Here is a 20,546-nt window from a genome sequence, read left to right as displayed (position 1 = left end):
AAACTGTGGGAAATTCTTCAAGAGATGGGAATACCAGACCACCTCACCTGCCTCCTGAGAAATCTGTATGCAGGTCAAGAAGCAACAGTTAGAACTGGACATGGAAAAACAGACTGATTCCAAATTGGGAAAGGAGTACATCAAGGCTGTATATTGTCACCCTGCTTATTTAACTTATATGCAGAGTATATCACGCAAAATGCTGGGCTGGGTAAAGCACAAGCTGGAATCAAGATTGCTGGGAGAAATACCAAAAACTTCATATATGCAGATGACATCACCCTTATGGCATAAAGTGAAGAGGAACTAAAGAGCCTCTTGATGAAAGTCAAAGAGGAGAGTGGTGTTGGAGAAGACTCTTGAGTATCCCTTGCACTGAAGAAATCAGTCCTGAATAGTCATTGGAAGGACTGATTCTGAAGCTGTAGTTGTTTGGACACTGACTCATTAGAAAAGACCCTGATGTGGGAAAGACTGAAGGCAGAAAGAGAAGGGGATGACAGAGGATGAGATAGTTGGTAGGCATCACTGACTCAATGGACATGAGTTTGAGCAAGCTCTGGGAGTTGGTGATGGACAGGGAAGCTTGGCATGCCATAGTCCATGGAGTCACAAAGAGTCGGACACGACTGAATGACTGAACTGAACTGATTGACATTTATTAAGGTTTATACTCATTTTTATATCATTCCTTATTTTTCTCTTTAAAGAAGACAAAGTAGAATGAAAAAAGAAACATTGAGAAATGTTAGGTCTGAGCTTGAAGTCTCTAGAATGATCACCAAAAATGTTAAATATTTCACATGTGTTAGTTGCTCAGTCAATATCCTACTCTTTGCAACCCCATGGAATGTAGCCCTCCAGGCTCCTCTGTCCATGGAATTCTCCAGGTAAGATTACTGGAGTGGGTTATCATTCCCTTCACCAAGGAATCTTCCTGACCCAGGGATCGAACCTGGGTCTCCTGCATTGGAGGTAGATTCTTTACCATGTCAGCCACCAGGAATAGCCATCTAGAATTTAATAGTGAACAATACTGATCAAAATTTTATAGCAATACTCATGTATTTAAAGTATGATAAGTTTAAGAATAAGGTACAGCTAAATACTGCTGTGTTGCCATAGTAATAAGTTAGCAATCTGAAAGCCATAAAATCTAGCTATTAATAATTCATATAAATGTACATTTGAGGACCAATCATATCATCAGACTTTTTTCTTGAACAGCAAGAACCAGGTTTGAGTCCTCAATACATGTCTTTCACAATATTCTTAAAATAAATATGCAGCAAAAAAGAAGAAATATTCAACTGAAAATATATACTTAACTGAAATTACGTTTCTAAGAAAAGATGCTTCTAGGTGCTACAGGAGACATGTGCACACCCTTTAAGAGGAGGGATAGTGTTTATTTCCAAGCAGTAATAAGAATACTGTTAGTGTAATAATCAAAGTACTCCCAAACTAAGAAGAATGCAAACTTCTTAAAAGTGAACTTTGTTTTATTTATCATTATATTAGATTACTGGTATTATTTAAGTATTTTATCCATTCTGCTGAGCTACCTAAAACATAACACAGTCTGCTCTGATGCATAAGATAATCTCCTCTTTTGACAACCTAAAGGGTAAATAATAATTTTTATACCATAATACATCATGAAAATTAAGATTTGTTTATTTTATACTTTTTCAAGAAGTCCAATTTAAAACTAACAGCATATTTTTGAGAGATTAATTTATATTTTATAAAGAAATGGATTTTAGAAGAATAGGAAAGAATAGAGAACATATTCTATTTTGAAAGTGATATGAACACAGTTTAAATGAATTTCACTTTTATACAAGAATATAACTTCTTTCACATTAACATAAATGATAGCCAAGTATCTGTGCTAACCTTTATGCTAAAATTGACTTGGATTGCCCTGTATTCCAAGCATTATAAGGACTTCTGCTTCCAAACAGTAGCTTGATATTAGTACAGTTTCAGCATACCAAGCAAACAACCTTAACTGGCAATACTCACTTTCAAGGGCAGGCAGGAGAGTAGTAATTTTTCAGAAACATGTCTCCTGCTGCTGGTAATAAGCAGGACAAAGTGACTTTAGAGTCAGACATGACTAAGTTCAAATGCTGGCTCCAAAATTTATCAATGGAATGATTGCAACCTCTTCGAGTTTTATCATCTATAAAATAGGGATACTAACAACAACTTTATGGGTTGTCATATACAAAAATTAGAAACATGTAATATGTGTAGAACAGTGACTAATACATGGCATTACATTGTGTTAATAGTAATAGCCTAGAGATGATCAGCCCTTGCTCAAAATGCCTTGGAATCCACCAATTATCTCAGGAGATCATTAGATGATCCAAAATCAATATTATTTTTAAAATACAAAAACTATATCATAAAGGGATTAATGGAAATGCCATCAAAGAAAACATGAATTAAATGTTGGCACTTCTAAAAGATGAGATTTCGTGTCTCAATCTCTTCTAAGAAAAACAGTTGAAGAATACAGAAATTTTTTAAAGTGAATGCAAACTATAAAAGAATAATAGTTTGTTATTCCCTATAAATTTGGGACTGTGCTAGAGAAGCTTTTTATTTTATTAAGAGAAAAATATATTCATTTTCTCTGAAAAAATATTTAAGATAAAATAGTAGCTTTTTTATTTTGCAATCAGAGGTAGACGTTTTTAATGTGACTATTTTACTAATCCTAAATAAGAGGCAGTGAATACAGAGGATTTGTATCCAAAGATTTGGTGAATTCTGACCCTGGCTTTAAACTGCTGTGCAGCTGTAAGTACTAAAGTTTATAATCCCTTTGAACTTTAATCATTTAAAATATTCTATTTAATATGATTTATGCAAAGCATGATCAATAGGTACTGTTCATACTTAAAAGACAGATGCAACAGTATCTATATTTAATTCTCTGCACAATCTAATTAATCTAATTAGTCATGCTATTGTTCCTGTGAACAACCAAATTTAGGATTTTAATGTATATTTCATTTAAAACTATGATTCATAACTACTTTATTAAGCCACATTTACATTTAAAGGATTAAGTAACATGATACTTGAATAGACTATATTGTGATTGAAGTAGTAAACAAACACTGAGTGGATATATAATGTTATTTATAATTTCAGAATATCTCTGACAAAAAGAAATGAGAGTTGTATAGAAACAAGGTACTTCTTTTTCTGTTTTCAGGAAGCACTAAAAGACTGAAATTTAACCTAATGTTAGTACTATGTATTTATTCAAAAAGAGGAGATGATCTTCTTAGGTGGAAATTAAGGAAATGGCAGACCCAAAGCACTAGAGAATTTTTAAAAGTAATTCAAAGAACTTTAATGAAAAGAACATCTTAGCAATAGTTAAGGACCTAGGGGATGAATGCTATTATTTTCAGTATGTACCAATAACATAATATTAATAGAGATGAGTCTAATAAACATTTACTTTCTTCAGATTCATGTATTAGGACAGTGGATAGGACAGCTCTGCTTAGAAAATATCCCAAAACTAAAGAAACAAAAAAACTCATGCTTATTTGGATCTGTGGCATTCCTGATCTACTTAGACATTTGCAAAACATCCAATTTATGACAATTGATAAAATTCTAACTTTGAAGACCCAGGTAAAAATACACACTGTTCTACAATATTTTTTTCTCATTTTGAATATTGCTATAGCATTTCTTGCCTTTCTTGAGGCATTTATTCTGGCTTTGACAGGAATTAGTTGCATGTTTTACCTTATAACCAAATTAGGCACAAGCATATGTTGAGAATGACTGTGTCTTTCTTTATTCACTAACCTCTAAAGCATCTTACTATCATCTAAAGTTAGTTAACACTAACATCTAAAGCAAGGCTTTAATAAATGCTGATTTAAAAAAATGTATATAGCATTGACAAAGAATATAGCACAATAATTTTCCCAAGATATGAAGTACGATATTCCTACTATTCCACCCTCATTTTTTCTTTTTCTCTTTTCTTTTAAAAAATGTTTAGTCAAATTTAATTCAATCCTTATAATCCTTTCATTTTCTTAACCTGTTACTTTTTAGACTCCAAAGTGAAGTATGGGCAGAAATTTGTACAAATTTTCACAAATTTCATGCAAAATTGTGGGAAGTCTGAATCTATTTTAAATCTGTTGGCCTTAGTGTGTATTTCGGCATAAAGTTTACAATAGTAGGAAGATCATGGTCAACATTTCTCTCCCTGGATACTTCTAACAAGAGAGGGTAGTGACAGCAGGAGCTTTGGGAACAGAATTACATGGTGGGTTGTTGCCAAACTGGAGACTGTTGCTGGGGAGAAATATGTGATGTATACAACTGATACCCTGGGAAATGGGGGGGTGGGGAGTAATACAAAGGAACCCAAGGCTTTCCTGCCTTCCGTTAGTAAACACCAATTATTTTTTGTCTTGCTTCCTTCCATCCTCCATCTCTGTCTTCCTACTTTCCTTCTTCCCTCCTTCACCCAGTGTTTCCCTAACCCCCATCAAATGTTTCAATTTTCCATTTTGGTAAGTGTTAGCATATAATAGTATTTTGTTAGCAAGTGAACTAAACAAATGAAGGTTGGGCTTCAGAGTCTTTAATGGCTGAAGACAGAGATACACTAGGGAATTACTAAGTAACTAATAAGCCATAAAATCGTAGATTAGTGAAAGCAAGAGATCATAAAAGTGAAAGTTAGTTGCACAGTTGTGTCCAACTTTTGGGGATTCCATGGACTGCAGCCTGTCCCGCTCCTCTGTCCATGGAATTCTCCAGGCAAGAGCACCGGAGTGGGTTGCCATTTCCTTCTCCAAGGGATCTTCCCGACCCAGGGATGGAACTTGGGTCTCCTCATTGCAGCCAGATTCTTTACCAACTGAGCCACTAGGGAAGCCCTGATAATTTCTCTGATAACTCAGCTGGTAAAGAGATGATAAATCAGCCTTTAAGTGGTGAGAAGACAGTAAAAGTGCCTCAAGAATTGACAAAAGAAATTCAGGATCTGTATTCAAGTGTAAGAATTTTCCTGAGGGTCAGATGGCTAACACAGAGGGGAACAATGAGTTTCAATTAACAATTTAAAGAGGACAACCACACTGCTCAGGAAATTCAATCTCAACAGCCTGTGCTGTGCTTAGTGGCTCAGTCATGTACAACTCTTTGCAACCAATGGACTATAGCCTGCCAGGCTCCTCTGTCCATGGGGATTCTCCAGGCAAGAATACTAGAGTGGGTTGCCATGCCTTCCTTCAGGTAATCTTCCCAACCCAGGGATGAAACCCCAGTCTCCTGAATTGCAGGCAGATTTTACCATCTGAGACACCAGGAAGCCCAATAATACTGGAGTGGGTAGACTATCCCTTCTTCAGGGGAATTTCCCAACCCAGGAGTCGAACTAGGGTCTCCTGCATTGCAGGTGGATTCTTTATCAGCTGAGCTACCCAGAAAGCCCCTCAAAGAGCCTAAAATTGCCAAAACAGTTTAAGTACTATCTGAGCAAAACTAAGCATTTTATTATCCACCATTCCACAGATTTAAAGTGGCTAAATCTACATTATAGAGGAAATGTTCTTTGCTAAAATGTGTCAAATGCTCAAACGGTTTTCATATCCAATCATTGATGATTATGGGATGAGAGGAAACTGCTTTGAAACGAATTTACCTAGTATAATTTTTTTTTTTATTCTTGAACCCAAAGCCCTGATTTTCTTTTATCTGGCTTTCATTATTAACATTGCTGAAGTATCAGAAGACATTAACTGGGAAAATATTTGAGCTGATTTCACAGTTTCTTAGGAATTCAGGTCTCCCAACTTGTAAACTGACCCACAGAAGCTCTTCAAATTCTCTGAAATTTTCATTACAAAAATAAGTAGTCCTAATATACTTACTCAGAACATTTTTACCCTGTTTACTTTTTTTTCTGTACATTACATGGCATTATTAGAAATCCACTTTAACTAAACCCACTCTTTTTCTGCATGAAAATAACAATGAATTTATGTTTGATCGTTGTATAAGGAGACTGATCCTCTACCAAGAAGTCTAAATCACAAAAAGTGAAAACAGGGGATTACAAAGGTCTGTTTGTGACTTATGAAATTTGTTCTGTAGGTACATAAGACTTAATTTTATGTTTAATTTACAGTTTTTTTTCTGCCAAATTAGTACTTAAGCTACATTCTATTGCTATAAATTATATAGCGTCTATGCAATGATACTAGATAATATTCATTAATGAGAATATCCTAACAAGAAAAGATTATCTATTGACAATTATTTTGAAATAGGTTGTAGCAGCTTTCTTTTAAATCATAAAGACTCATAAGATTATTTCGAAACCTTTTTGAAAAATCAGTAGCTTTTAGAATATTAGACGTAAATACTACGTTTAGGACCTCTTAGTTTACATATACATTTAAATAAATTCTATGCTCTTTTGCAAGATATTGGTCCTATAGAATTCTAAATATAAATACAAATTCTCAAGTTTCTAGAAACTCTGTAATCAAGATAAAATTAATTTTAACATTAATCATTTGAAAATTTTAACCTTAAGAAATAGACTTTCATTCTCATTTGTTCTTAACTAAGTTGTAGTTGATTTTTTGCCTGCTGCTGCTGCTGCTAAGTCACGTCAGTCGTGTCTGACTCTGTGCAACCTCATAGACGGCAGCCCACCAGGCTCCCCCATCCCTGGGATTCTCCAGGCAAGAACACTGGAGTGGGTTGCCATTTCCTTCTCCAATGCATGAAAGTGAAAAGTGAAAGTGATCGCTTAGTCATGTCCAACTCCTTCCCACCCCATGGCCTATAGCCTACCAGGCTCCTCCATCCATGGGATTTCCCAGGCAAGAGTACTGGAATGGGTTGCCATTGCTTTTGCCTAGGGAACAGTAAATTTCATAACTAAGAAAAAGTTTCCTAGTGATTTATGCTTGTTGCAGAATAACATAGTTAGTTATCCTGAGAGCAAAGACTGGAATTTAAGTACTATTTTCTCTTTTTTTTTCCACTTCTAAAAACTGCAATAAAATACACATAAAATAAAATTTACCATATTAACCATTTTTAATTATACAGCTCAGTGGCATTTTTTCCATGTTTACTGAGACAAAAGTGACATACAACTTTATGTAAGTTCAAGTTATAAACCTGTTGATTTCATACACTTACATATAGCAAAATAATTATTACTGTAGCAATACCTGACACATCTATTACTCACATAATTGCCACTTCTTTTTGTGGTGAGAATATGAAAGGCCTACTGTTTAACAACTTCCAGTATATAATTTGTTACTATTAACTCTAATCACAATGATGTGAGTCAAATTTCTGGAACTTATTCAACTTCTAACTGTAAGTCTGTGTTTTGAACCAATATCTCCCCATCCCTCAAACTCTCCATCCCCTGGTAACCACAATTCTACTCTGTTTATACAAGTTTAGCTGTTTTAGATTCCATATATAGATGATATCAATATAGTATTTATCTTTCTCTGTCAGACTTATGCCATTACATTGTCACAAATGGCAGGATTTCCTTTTTCATGGCCTAAGGATATTCCATTGTATATAAATACATACCACATCTTTCCATTCATCTGTTAATAGACACTTACTTTGTTTTCATGTTTTGGCTATTGTGAGTAATGCCTCAGTGAACATGGGATTGCAAATCACATAGCAGCTCTATTTTTAATTTTCTGAAGAATCTCCATACTGTTCTCCATAGTGGTTCCACCAACTTACATTCTTACTAGGAGTCGACTGAGGTTTTCTTTTCTCCACATCCTTGCCAATACTTATTATTTCTTGTCTTTTGAGATGAGCCATTCTGACAGGTGTGAGATTATATCTCATTGTGGTTTTGACTTGCATTTCTCTGATGATTAGTAAGACTGAGTACATTTTCATGTATCTGTTGGATAAACTGTACATCTTTGGGAAAATGTCTATTCAAAACCTCTGTCCATTTTTAAACTACAAGTTTTTTCCCTTTTGTGTTGTATGAGCTCCTTATATATTGTGGATATTGACAGCTTACCAGATACGATTTGCAAATATTTCCTCCTATTCCATAGGTTGGGTTTAATTTTGTTGATGGTTTCCTTCACTGTGTAGACTTTTAATTTGATGTAGTTCTACCTATTGACTTATGCTTTTATTGCTTGTACTTTTGGTGTCATATTCAAAAATCATTGCCAGATCAATGTGAAAGAGTTTTTTCAATGTTTTCCTCTAAGAGTTTTATGAATTCTGGCCTTACATTTAGGTATTTAATCCATTTCAAGTTCATTTTTGTTAGCGGTGTCAGGAAGAAGTACAATTTCATTTTCTGCATATAGTTATCCAGTTTTGCCAATACCATTTATTGAAGAGACTATCCTTGAATAGTCTTTACTCTCTTGGCAAGTAATAATTGACCATATGTAGGCATTTATCTCTGGGTCCTTCATTCTGTTTCATTGGTCTATGTCTATTTTTATACTAGTACCATACTGTTTTCATGACTAGCTTCCCTGGTGGCTCAGATGGTAAAGCATCTGCCTGCAATGCAGGAGACCCGGGTTCAATGCCTGGGTCAGGAAGATCCCCTGGAGAAGGAAATGGCAATCTACTCCAGCACTCTTGCCTGGAAAATCCCATGGACATAGGAGCCTGACTGATAGGCTACAGTCCATGGGGTCGCAAAGAGTTGGACACGACTAAGCGACTTCACTCACCACACTGTTTTCATGACTATAGCTTTCTAACAGCATTTGAAAACAGGAAGTGTTAGGTTTCCAGCCATTTTTTTCTTTCTCATGATTGCTTTGGCTATTTGGGGTCTTTTATGTACCCACAAAAATTTTAGGATAGTTTTTCCTATTTCTGTGGAAAATGCCATTGGAATTTCCATAGGAATCATGTTGAATCTATAGATGATCTAGTGCAGTATGGATATTTTAATAACATTATTTCAATTCATGAACATGGGACATGGACAATCGATTTCTGTATGCTGATTTTGTATCCTTCAATTTTTACTGAATTCATTGACTTGTACTAAATGTTTCTGGTGAAATCTTTAGGACTTTCTCTATGTAAGATCATATTATTTGAAAACACAGATAATTTCACCTTTGCTTTCTAATTTGAATGCCTTTTCTTTGTCTTGCCTGATTACTATAAGCTTCCAGTACTTTATTGAATGAGAATGGTCAGAGTAGGCACCCTAGTGTTGCTCCTCATCTTAGAGGGAAAGCTTTCAATCTTTCACCATTGAATGTGATATAATCTCTGAGTCTGTCATATGCGGCCTTTATTATGTTGAAGTATGTTCCTTCTATATGCAGCTTGTTGAGAATTTTTATTATGAAAGAATGTACATTTTGTCAAATGCTTTTTCTGCCACATATGATATTTGTCTTTCATTCTAGTATCATATTTCTTTATTTGCAATGTTAAACTACCTGTGCACCCCAGGGATAAATCCCAGTTGAACAGGGTATGTCCCTTTTAATCGTTGTTAAATTCAGTTTTCTAATATTTTGCTGAGAAGTTTTGCATCTGTATTCATCATGGATATTGATCTGTGGCTTTCTTTTCTTGCAATGTCCTTAACTGGCTTTGGTAACAAGGTAATGCTGGCCTCACAAAATGGGTTTGGGAATATTCCCTCTTCAATATTTTGAAGAATTTGAGGAGATTATTATTAATTCCTCTTTAAATGTTTGTTAGAATTCACCAGTGAAACCATCATAGAGGATTAGAATGAAAAGTAGGAAGTCAAGAAATACCTGGAGTAACAGGCAAGTTTGGACGTGGAGTACAACATGAAGTAGGGCAAAGGCTACCAGAGTTTTGCCAATAGAACACACTGGTCATAGTAACCATCCTCTTCCAATGACAAAAGAGATGACTCTACACATGTACATCACCAGATACTCAATATCAAAATCAGATCGATTATATTCTTTGCAGCCGAAGATGGAGAAGCTATATACAGTCAGCAAAAACAAGACTGGGAGCTAACAGTGGTTCAGAACATACCTCCTTATTGCAAAATTCAGGCTTAAATTGAAGAAAGAAGGGAAAACCACTAGGCCATTCAAGTATGATCTAAATCAAATCCCTTATAATTGCACAGTGGAAGTGACAAATAGATTCAAGGGATTAGATTTGATAGAGTGCCTGAAGAACTATGGATGATGTTCATAACATTGTACAGGAGGCAGCGACCACAACTATCCCAAAGAAGAAATGCAAGAAGGCAAAATGGTTGTCTGAGGAGGCCTTACAAATAGCTGAGAAAAGAAGAGAAGTGAAACGCAAAGGAGAAGAGGAAAGATATACACAACTGAATGCAGCGTTCCAAAGAATAGCAAGGAAACATAAGACAGCCTTCTTAAATGAACAATTTAAAGAAATAGAGGAAAAAAATAAAATGGGAAAGACAAGAGAGCTCTGCAAGAAAATTAGAGATACCCAGGGAACATTTCATGCATATATGGATACAATAAAGGAGAGAAAAAGCAAGGACATAACAGAAGCAGAAGAGATTGAGAAGAGGTGGCAAGAATACACAGAACTATACAAAGAAGGTCTTAATGACCCAGATAACCATGTGTGGTCATTCACCTAGAGCCAGACATTCTGGAGTATGAAGTCAAGTGGGCCTTAGGAAGCATTACTATGAACAAAACTAGTTGAGGTGATGGAATTCCAGTGGAGCTATTTCAAATCCAAAAAGATGATGCTGTGAAAGTGCTGCACTCAATATGCCAGCAAATTTGGAAAACTCATCAGTGGCTTCAGGACTGGAAAAGAATCAGTTTTCATTCCAATCCCAAAGGACAAAGCCAGAGTTCAAACTACCATCCAATTGCACTCATTTCACATGCTAGTAAGGTAATACTCAAAATCCTACAAACTAGACTTCAACAGTATTTGAACCAAGAACTTCCAGATGTACAAGCTGGATTTAGGAAAGGCAGATAAATCAGATCTCAAATTGCCAATGCCCACTGTATCATAGCAAAAGCAAGAGAATTCCAGAAAAATATATATTGCTACCTAACTGACCTTGCTAAAGCCTTTCACTGTGTGGATCACAACAAACTGTGGAAAAAATCATAAAGAGATGGAAATACCAGACCACCATACTTGTTCAGTTGTTAAGTCGTGTCTGACTCTTTGCGACCCCATTGACTGTAGCATGTCATATAGGCCAAGAAGCAACAGTTAGAACCAGACATGGAACAAAGGACTGGTTCAAAATTTGGAGAGGAGTAAGTCAAGACTGTATATTGTCACCCTGTTTATTTAACTTATATGCAGAATACATCATGCAAAATGCCAGGATAGATGAAGCACAAGCTGGAATCAAGATTGCTGGGAGAAATAACAACCTGAGATATGCAGATGATACCATCCTAATGGCAGAAAGTGAAGAGGAACCAAAGTCTCTTGATAGAGATCAAAGAGGAGAGTGAAAAAGCTGACTTAAAACTCAACATTCAAAAAACTAAGAATACAGCATCTATTCCCATACTTCATGGCAAATAAATGGAGAAAAAATAGAAACAGTGGCAGATTTCATTTTCTTGGGCTCCAAAATCACTGCTGATGGTGACTGCAGCCATGAAATTAAAAGATGCTTGCTCCTTGGAAGAAAAGCTATGACAAACCTAGATGGCATATCAAAAAGCAGAGGCATCACTTTGCTGACAAAGATCCATACAGTCAAAACCATGGTTTTTCCAGTAGTCGTGTACCAATGTGGGAGTTGGAACATAAAGAATGATGAGTGCAGAAATATTGAGGTTTTTTATCTGTGGTGCTGGAGATGACTCTTGAGAGTCCCTTGGACTGCAAGGAGATCAAACCAGTCAATCCTAAAGGAAATCAACTCTGAATATTTATTGGAAGAAATGATGCTGAAGCTGAAGCTTCAATATTTTAGCCACCTAATGCCAAGAGCTCACTCACTGGAAGAGACCCTCACACTGGGAATGATTGAGGGCAAGAGGAGAAGGGGGCGACAGAGAATGAGATGGTTGGATGGCACCATTGACTGAATGGACATGAGTCTGAGCAAACTCTGGGAGATAGTGAAGGGCAGGGAAGCCTGGCATGCTACAGTCAATGGGGTCACAAAGAGTCGGACACGACTTAACAACTGAACAACAACTGTTAGAAACCAACTGGTTTTTGTTTCAGGGGGATTTTAGATTACTGATTCAATTTCCATACTTGTTACTGATGTTTTTTTACTTCTTCATGATTCAGTTTTGGTAAATTTTATGTTTGTAAACATTTAACCATTTCTTCTAGGTTTCTAGTTTGTGGCATATTATTATAGTAGTCTAATGATCCTGTGTATTTCTGTGGTAATACTCTCTTCTTTCTGATTTTATTTATTCTTTTTGCCTCTTTGTTAGTCCAGCTAAAGGTTCACTCATATTATTTTTACAAATAATTATTTCTTAGTTTTTATTGATCTTTTCTGTTGCTTTTCTGGTCTCTATTTCATTTATTTATTGATTTTTTTAGTTGATCTTTTCCTTTTGTTTTCTGGTCTCTATTTCATTTATTTCTTCCCTTTTTGTTATTTCCTTCCTCTTTCAAACTTTGGACTTTGTTACCCTTTTTCTAGATCCTTGAACTGTTAAGTTAGGTTTACTTGAGATCTCTTGTTTTCTTAACTTAGACATTTATTTCTATAAGCATCCTTCTTAGAACTGCTATTGCCACATTCCATAGATTTTCATATATTGTGTTTCCATTTTCGTTTTTTTCAATATATTTCTTAATTTCTTTTTTGATTCCTTCTTTGACTCACTGGTTGCTCAGGAGTGTTTTAATTTCCACATATTTGTAAAAATTTCAGCCCTCCTCCTCTTATAGGCTTTGTTTCATAGCATTATGAAGGGAAAAATACTTGGTATGACTTCAACAGTCTTAAATTGGCTAAGATTTATTTTGTACCATATCATAAAATATGCTAGAGAATGTCCCATATGTGATTGAGAAGTGTATTCTACTGCTGTTGAATAGAATGTCTGTATTTGTCTGCTAAGTACATTTGGTCTAAAATATGGTTCAAGTCTAATATTTCCCTGTTGATTTTCTGTCTGGATGATTTACCCACCATCAAAAGTGGGGTACTGATGTTCCCGACTATTAATGTATTTTTGTCTATCTCCTTTCAGATCTGTCGGTATTTGCTTAATATGTTAAGGTGTTCTGATATAGAGTGCATATATATTACAACTGTTATATCTTCTTGATGAATTAATCCCACTGTCATTATATAATGACCTTCTTTGTCTCTTTTTAGCATTTTTGGCTTAAAATCTGATTTTTCTAATATAAGTGTAGCCACCCTTGTTCTCCTTTGGTTTCCATTTAGATGGAATACCTTGTTTCCATCCCTTCATTTTCAGTCTATGTGTGTCTTTAAAGCTGTGGTGGTTGTCTTGTAACCAGTGTAAAGTATATCTTCTAGCCATTTATGTCAGTATAAGTCAGTATATTTACATTTAAACTAATCATTGACAGATAAGGACTTACTAATGCCATGTTATTGCTTTCTGGTTGCTTTGTCCCTTGTTCCTTTCTTCCTCTCATGTAGCCTTTCCTTGTGAATTGGTGATTTCTATAGTGTTATGCTCTAATTCCCTTATCTTTATCTATTGTAAATCTACTTTAGGTTTTTACTTTGTGGTTCCTATGAATTTGTGCATGCTCATTCGTGTCCGACTCTGTGACCCCATGGATTGCAGCCTGCCAGGCTCCTCTGTCCATGGGATTCTCCAGGTAAGAATATTGGAGCGGGTTGCCATTTCTTCCTGAAGAGGATCTTTCCGACCCAGGGACTGAACTCAGTCCCTGTGTCTCCTACACTGCAGAATGTTTCTTTACCTGCTGAGCCACTGGGGAAACCCTGGTGGTTCCTATGAAGCATATTTAAAACATCTTACAAGTTTTATATTAACTACTTCAATTGCATATAAAACCTCTACCCTTTTACTCTCCCCCCTTTATGTTTATAACATCACAGTTTGCCTGTTTTTATATTGTGTGTTCATTAATAAATTATACTAGCTATAGTAATTTTAATACTCTTATCTTTTAACATTCATACTAAGAGATAGTTAACACACCACCATAATGCAGTATTAGAGTATTATGAATTTGAGTATATATTTACATTTACTAATATTGTATATTTTTATGTGTTTTCATGCTACTAATTAGCATCATTTCATTTCAATTTGAAAAACTGTTGTTATCATTTCCTGTAAGGCAGATCTAATGGAGATGAATTCCCTCCTCTTTTGTTTGTCTGGGAAAGTCTTTTTCCTTCATTTCTGAAGGATGACTTTGCTAATTAGGCACTTTTTAAGTCTTGGAAATGTCTTTTATTGCTCAGGTTATAGCTATATTTGAGAACTGTTTTTATATTACAAATGAAATCTTAAATAGCTCAAAATATAAAATTTATGTATATAATTCTATTTGCATTAAAGGAGTTGATTCTATGCTATAACAGAATATTTTCCTCACAATTTTATGCTTCATAACATAAATAGAAAATCAAAATCCGTCTACTTAATGTATTAATACCTGAAACTTAAACTTTGGCACTACTATTTAGTTTTCAGATCCAGAAGGTTTCCCAAAAGAAATACAGAAAGATTCAATAATTCTGGAATCACAGATGTTATCTATTTTGTGTTAAAGACAAGTATTCACAGCACTGCTCACATTCAATATTTTCTTATTGCTAATACAGTTCATCATTCTACACTTCAGATAGCTTAATACTACTATGATAGGTTTTACTTTAGGGAAAAAGTGCCACAAAAACTCATCTGCATAGCTGTAATATAAGATCTAAAAATTAGTCCAGTGGGCAGGATGGTGCGAACACTTTCTGACAAAGGAAAAGGAACAAAAGAGACGTGATAGCACACATTTAATGGAACTTTTATGTTTGCTCTTATACTACAATTCCAGCACAGGTGCTTGATTAGGCCCCACAGAATAGTCCTCTAGCACAGTAGAAGTACTTTTATGATGTCAGCCTAACCTAAGGTGGGAAAAATTACTGGGTTAGATGAACATGAGATCTGTTTCTTCTTTAAATTTAACTGTCTCATCCACAATGAATATTCTAAATTTTCAGGTATAAGTTTCTGTTTAGACATCTGTACATTGTTATGAAGGAAGATAGCTAAAAATTTCAGATGAAAAATTTTACTTTTAAATATTTCTATGCTTACTTTTACATTCACTCTTAAAGTAAAATATTTTTAATTAAGGTAGTTCTAAATCATTAATTGATTACATAGAACTGTGATAAAGATTACTATACAGAGGCTCTGAAAACATAAGTGAATAATTTCAGAACATATAAGTATATGCAGCTTTATGAAAAGACTAGCATATTATTCAAGTACTATTTATTTTTGTGAGAAGAGATAATAGAGATTATGTCTAAAGCAATATAATTATTCTTTGGACTAGCCTATTATTTCTTGAGGCTAATGTCTATAGTCTTTGAGTGTTCATTACAATAAGAAGTGAAAATGAAAAGAATTGGTATTTTCCTGGACACTACTGTAGTCAAAGCAGTAACAAAAATTTTTAGGATAATATTTATTTCCTTAATAGTTTATCTCAAAAAAATGCTTGAAAGATTACTTGCAGAAGAGCTTAAAGAATCAAGATAATTAATTCAAAAGCAAAAGAAAATTTTTCCTTGTGATATAAAAAACTTTACCCACCTTTGTGGAATATAGAACATATGTTGTGGAGGTGGTTTATATAGGACTCCTTCATAGACAGGCCAGAGCCCACTTAAAATTCTGAAGAGAGAACTTTTCCCACAACCATTGGGACCAGTTATCAAAAGATGCATTCCTTCTTCTACCTACAATAAGAGATAAAATTAGGAATTACAATATTTAAAAATTATTTCATCTGTCAGCATTTAAAAGTGATTTTTAAAAACTTTTAAACACATGATAACCTAGGAAAAGAAATAAAAGATAAATATATCCAGGATTGAGAATATCAAATTTGGCTCTGAAGCTAAAAGCATCACAAAACAGTCCAGTTCCAAAGATAATGGATCTCCTTGAAATAAGCACTCACTTCCCCAAATTTTCATTGTGGTTTTGTCATCACATACTACACAGATATTAAGGAACATTATCATGTGGGAATAAGAAACTGTAAAAATTTAATTTAAATTAGAATAGATTAAATTTATTTAATATTAATATTTGATGAAACTTAATTAAAATACAACTTTGCTGTATTTGTAAGTTGAAGTTAACTAGCTACAAACTAGTTTTTCTAAGAGCTAGCTAGGTTGTTTAATTCAGTAGTCTGAAATGTTATAGAAATTATAAAAGAACATAATGAGAGATATAAAATGAACCTAATTTTCCTTTATTCACAGAGAGAGAAAATAGGTTTACCAAATTAAGACAGAAATGAGCATGAGGACTGTAATATAGTCTAATGCCTATGGATGAATTAAAACAAACAAACAAACAAAAATATATATATATACACATATATATATAAACACACACACACATAAAAAAACAACATATCCATGTTGATTGGATACTTTTCTTAGAATCTTTCATCTTATTTATCATTTAAATTTAAACAGCTGAATTTCATGAGCTCCCATTCCACCCAATAGAATCAAGAAATTATCAATCTGGTATTTAAAAGGTATTGTGAAGATCAAGAAAAAGAAACATCATTCAAAAATTTGATTTACTTTTTAGAATAAATGATATTTTATCATCAGTGATTAAAAAATGATTATAGGCTTCTGGTTCAAAATGGCAGAGTAGAAGGCATGTGCTCATTTCCTTCTATGAGAGCACCAAAATTGCAACTAGCTGTTGAACAACCATCGAGAGGAGGATGCTGGAACTCACCAAAAAAAGATACCCCACTTCCAAAGACAAAGAAGAAGCCACAGCAAGACAGTAGGAGAGGGGGGCTCAATCGTGATAAAATCAAATCCCATACCTGCCAAGTGGGTGACCCAGAAACTGGAGAACAATAATACCAAGGAAGTTCTCCAACTGTTAAGAAGGTTCTGAATACTACATCAGGCTTCCCAGCCTGGGGAATCTGACAAAGGGACTGGGAATCCCCAGGGAATCGGCCTTGAAGGCCAGTAGAATTTGATTATAGGACTTCTACATGACTGAGGGAAACAAAGACTCCAGTAATGGAGGGCATAAACAAAGTCTTGTGCACACCAATACCCAGAGAAAAGGAGTAGTGACCCCACAGGAGACTGAACCAAAACTACTTGCTAGAGTTGGAGGGCCTCCTGTGGAGGCCTGGGTCAGCAGGGACTCACTACAAGAATAAGGGCACTGGCAGCAGCAGGCTAGGAAGGTCTCCCTTGGTGTAAGCCCTCTTGGGGTTTAACCCTATCAGAGAGACCACAGACCCCAGGGCTAGATCACTTACAGCCAAACAACTATCAGGGAGGGGAACCAACCCCTCCTATCAGCAGATAATTAGATTAAAGCTTTACTGAGCAAGGCCCTGTCCACCAGAGCAAGACCCAGTTTTTCCCACTGCCAATCCCTCCCATCAGGAAGCCTCATCTATCAGAGGGCAGACAGAAGAAGCAAGAAGCAGCAGTCCCACAGCAGCTAAACAAAAACCATCTTACAGAAAGTTAATCAGGATGAAAAAGCAGAAAGTTATGTCCCAGATGAAGGGACAAGATAAAAGCCCCAGAAAACCAACTAAATTATGTTGGGATAGGCAAACTTTCAGAAAAATAATTCAGAATAATGATAGAGAAGATGATGCAAGATCTCAGAAAAACAATGGCGAAGATGCAAGAAATATTTACCAAAGACCTACAAGAACTAAAGGATAAACAAACAGAGATTAATAATATACTAGAAGGAATTAATAGCAGAATTATAGGCAGAAGAACAGATAAACAACTTGGAGGACAGAATTGTAGAAATCACTGCCGCAGAACAGAATATAGATAAAAGAATGAAAAGAAATGAAGGCAGCCTAAGAGACTCTGGGACAACATTAAACAAACCAAGATTCACATTATAGGGGTCCCAGAAGAAGAGAGAGAAATAGGATCTGAGAAAATATTTGAAGAGATAATAGCTGAAAATTTCCTTAATATGGGAAAGGAAATAGTCAACCAAGTCTAGGAAGCACAGAAAATCCCAGGTAGAATAAATCCAAGGAGGAACACACTGAGGCATACAGTAATCAAGCTGTCAAAAACTTATTAAAGACAAAGAAAAAATATTCAAATCAGCAAGGGAAAAATGACAAATAACATACAAGGGAACTCCCATCACACTATCAGCTGATTTCTCAATGAAAACCCTATAAGCCAGAAGGGAATGGCATGATATATTTAAAGTGATGAAAGGGAAGAGCCTACAGACCACAATACTCTACCCAGCAAGACTCTCATTCAGATGTGAGGGAGAAATCAAAAGCTTTCCAGACAAGCAAATTTAAGAGAATTCAGCACCACGAAACCAGCTTTAAAATGAATGCTAAAGGAACTTCTCTAGGCAGGAAACAAGAGAAGGAAAAGACCTATAGGAAAAAAAATACCAAAACAATTAAGAAAATGGTAATAGGATCATACATATCAATAATTACTTCTGTAAATGGATTAAATGCACCAACCAAAAGACATAGACTGGTTGGGCAGATGAAAACATGTGCATGTATGGACTTCTAGTTATCACTCACTCTGCTTGACCACCCCTCCCCCAATTTGAACAAAAATTTTTTTATATTGTTAAGTTATTCACGTTTCCATTATGACTTGCAATTGTAATTATCTTTTATTTTTTGTCTGGATATTGATCATGAAAACTGATAATTATCTTTTATTATTGTGACTATGTAACCATTACTCACTTAATACCATTGTATCATGATTGGTCAACAGAAAAATAATGGAATTCTATATCTCCAAAGTTAGGATTTAATAGAAAAACCTGAAATCACTTTTTAAAATCCAGATGCATATCAGAATTATCTTAAAATCTTTTGAAAATTACAAATGCCCAGGTATTGCACTGCTTTTTTAATCCAGATCTCCAGATATGTTTCTAATAAGCAGTCATGTTTAAAACCAACTGGACTATATGATGATATTTTACTTTTATCTAGTTTGTTTCATTTTTTTCTATTTCATATTCAGTGCTCCCATTTCATTTAGCTTATGTTTATCACTTTTCTATGTCTACTTTTGTTCTTAATGTTTTTTCTCAAGCCTTTATTAAGCATAGTAGAAAAGCTTTTGTGTGTATGTGTATGTATATATATATATAAAATACATATAAAATACATATTTTTAAAAACTTACAAATTTTTGCTTAACTAAAAAATTTATAACATTTTGATTCCACTTCTTTGACTTAGTATGGATAGAATGTTAGAATCTAGTAGAATGCTAGATTTCTAATTAAAAAAATAGATATGTAATAAGCAACAAAGGTTTACCATATAGCAGAGGGAACTATGCTATATAGTATGGGCTACCCTCATAGCTCAGTTGGTAAAGAATCCAACTGCAATGCAGGAGACCTGGATTCAATCCCTGGGTTGGGAAGATCCCCTGGAGAAGGGAAAGGCTACCCACTCCCGTATTCTGGCCTGGAGAATTCCATGGACTGTATAGTGCATGGGGTCACAAAGAGTCAGATGAAACTGAGCAACTTTCACTTTCTTTTCAGAGGGAACTATAGTTAATATCTTGTAATAACCTATAATAGAAAATAATTTCAAAATTAATATATGTGTATATGTATAACTGAATCACTTTGCTGTGCGCCTGAAACATTGAAAGTCAACTATACTTCAATAAAATATACATTTTAAGAAAAATAAATTAAAAATGAATATACAAGAGGCAGCAATTTACAGTATGTCTGTAGATGTGGCTTCACACAGTATAGATACAAATATCTAAGTGTCCATGATATAGAATATATCATGTTTAATACTCAAAGATAAAAGAGCATTATATTACTTGTATAATGTCAGTGTAAGGAACCAGTTCCATATATATCCATTAAATATTTGCTGTGTATAACATAAGCTAAAATCTTTTTGTTGAAAGAAGGTAGTGGGGAGAGAAAGGGAAGATGGGAAGGAAAAAGGGCTGATATGAAGGTTAGATTAGATAAAATAACTAAGAATGTATGTAATAAGTACATGTAAAGCAAAAATGGTTCAAATTCATATTCTAAGTAATTAGAAATTTCCCTAGCAGATATTGACATGTGTTTGACACTCTTCTAGGCACAGAGGATATAGTGCTGCCCAAGACAAAGTTTCTGTTCTTGTGTAGCTTGTATTTCAATGGCAAAGATTACAATATACACAAGAACAAAAAATTAACTAGTTATAAATGCTATTGTGATAGCAAAAAAGGATGATGTATTACGGAAACATAGTGGCATTGT

The 20,546-nt window shown here is 34.7% G+C and overlaps 1 protein-coding gene across 2 annotated transcripts in view; it reads right to left on the bottom strand.

Annotated features, from left to right (window-relative positions):
- Window positions 1-20,546, bottom strand: part of ABCD2 (ATP-binding cassette, sub-family D (ALD), member 2) — an 86,154-nt gene that overhangs the window by 46,305 nt on the left and 19,303 nt on the right. For both annotated transcript variants that reach the window (XM_010841507.1, XM_010841508.1), the window contains exon 6: window positions 15,822-15,967. In XM_010841507.1, coding sequence (XP_010839809.1) covers window positions 15,822-15,967 — 146 coding nt within the window. The remainder of the gene's footprint in view (window positions 1-15,821; window positions 15,968-20,546) is intronic.

Source organism: Bison bison, unplaced genomic scaffold (genome assembly GCF_000754665.1).
Source record: "Bison bison bison isolate TAMUID 2011002044 unplaced genomic scaffold, Bison_UMD1.0 scf7180017864163, whole genome shotgun sequence".
In the NCBI taxonomy this organism is placed as follows: domain Eukaryota; kingdom Metazoa; phylum Chordata; class Mammalia; order Artiodactyla; family Bovidae; genus Bison; species Bison bison.
This window is presented reverse-complemented; position numbering and strand designations above follow the sequence as displayed.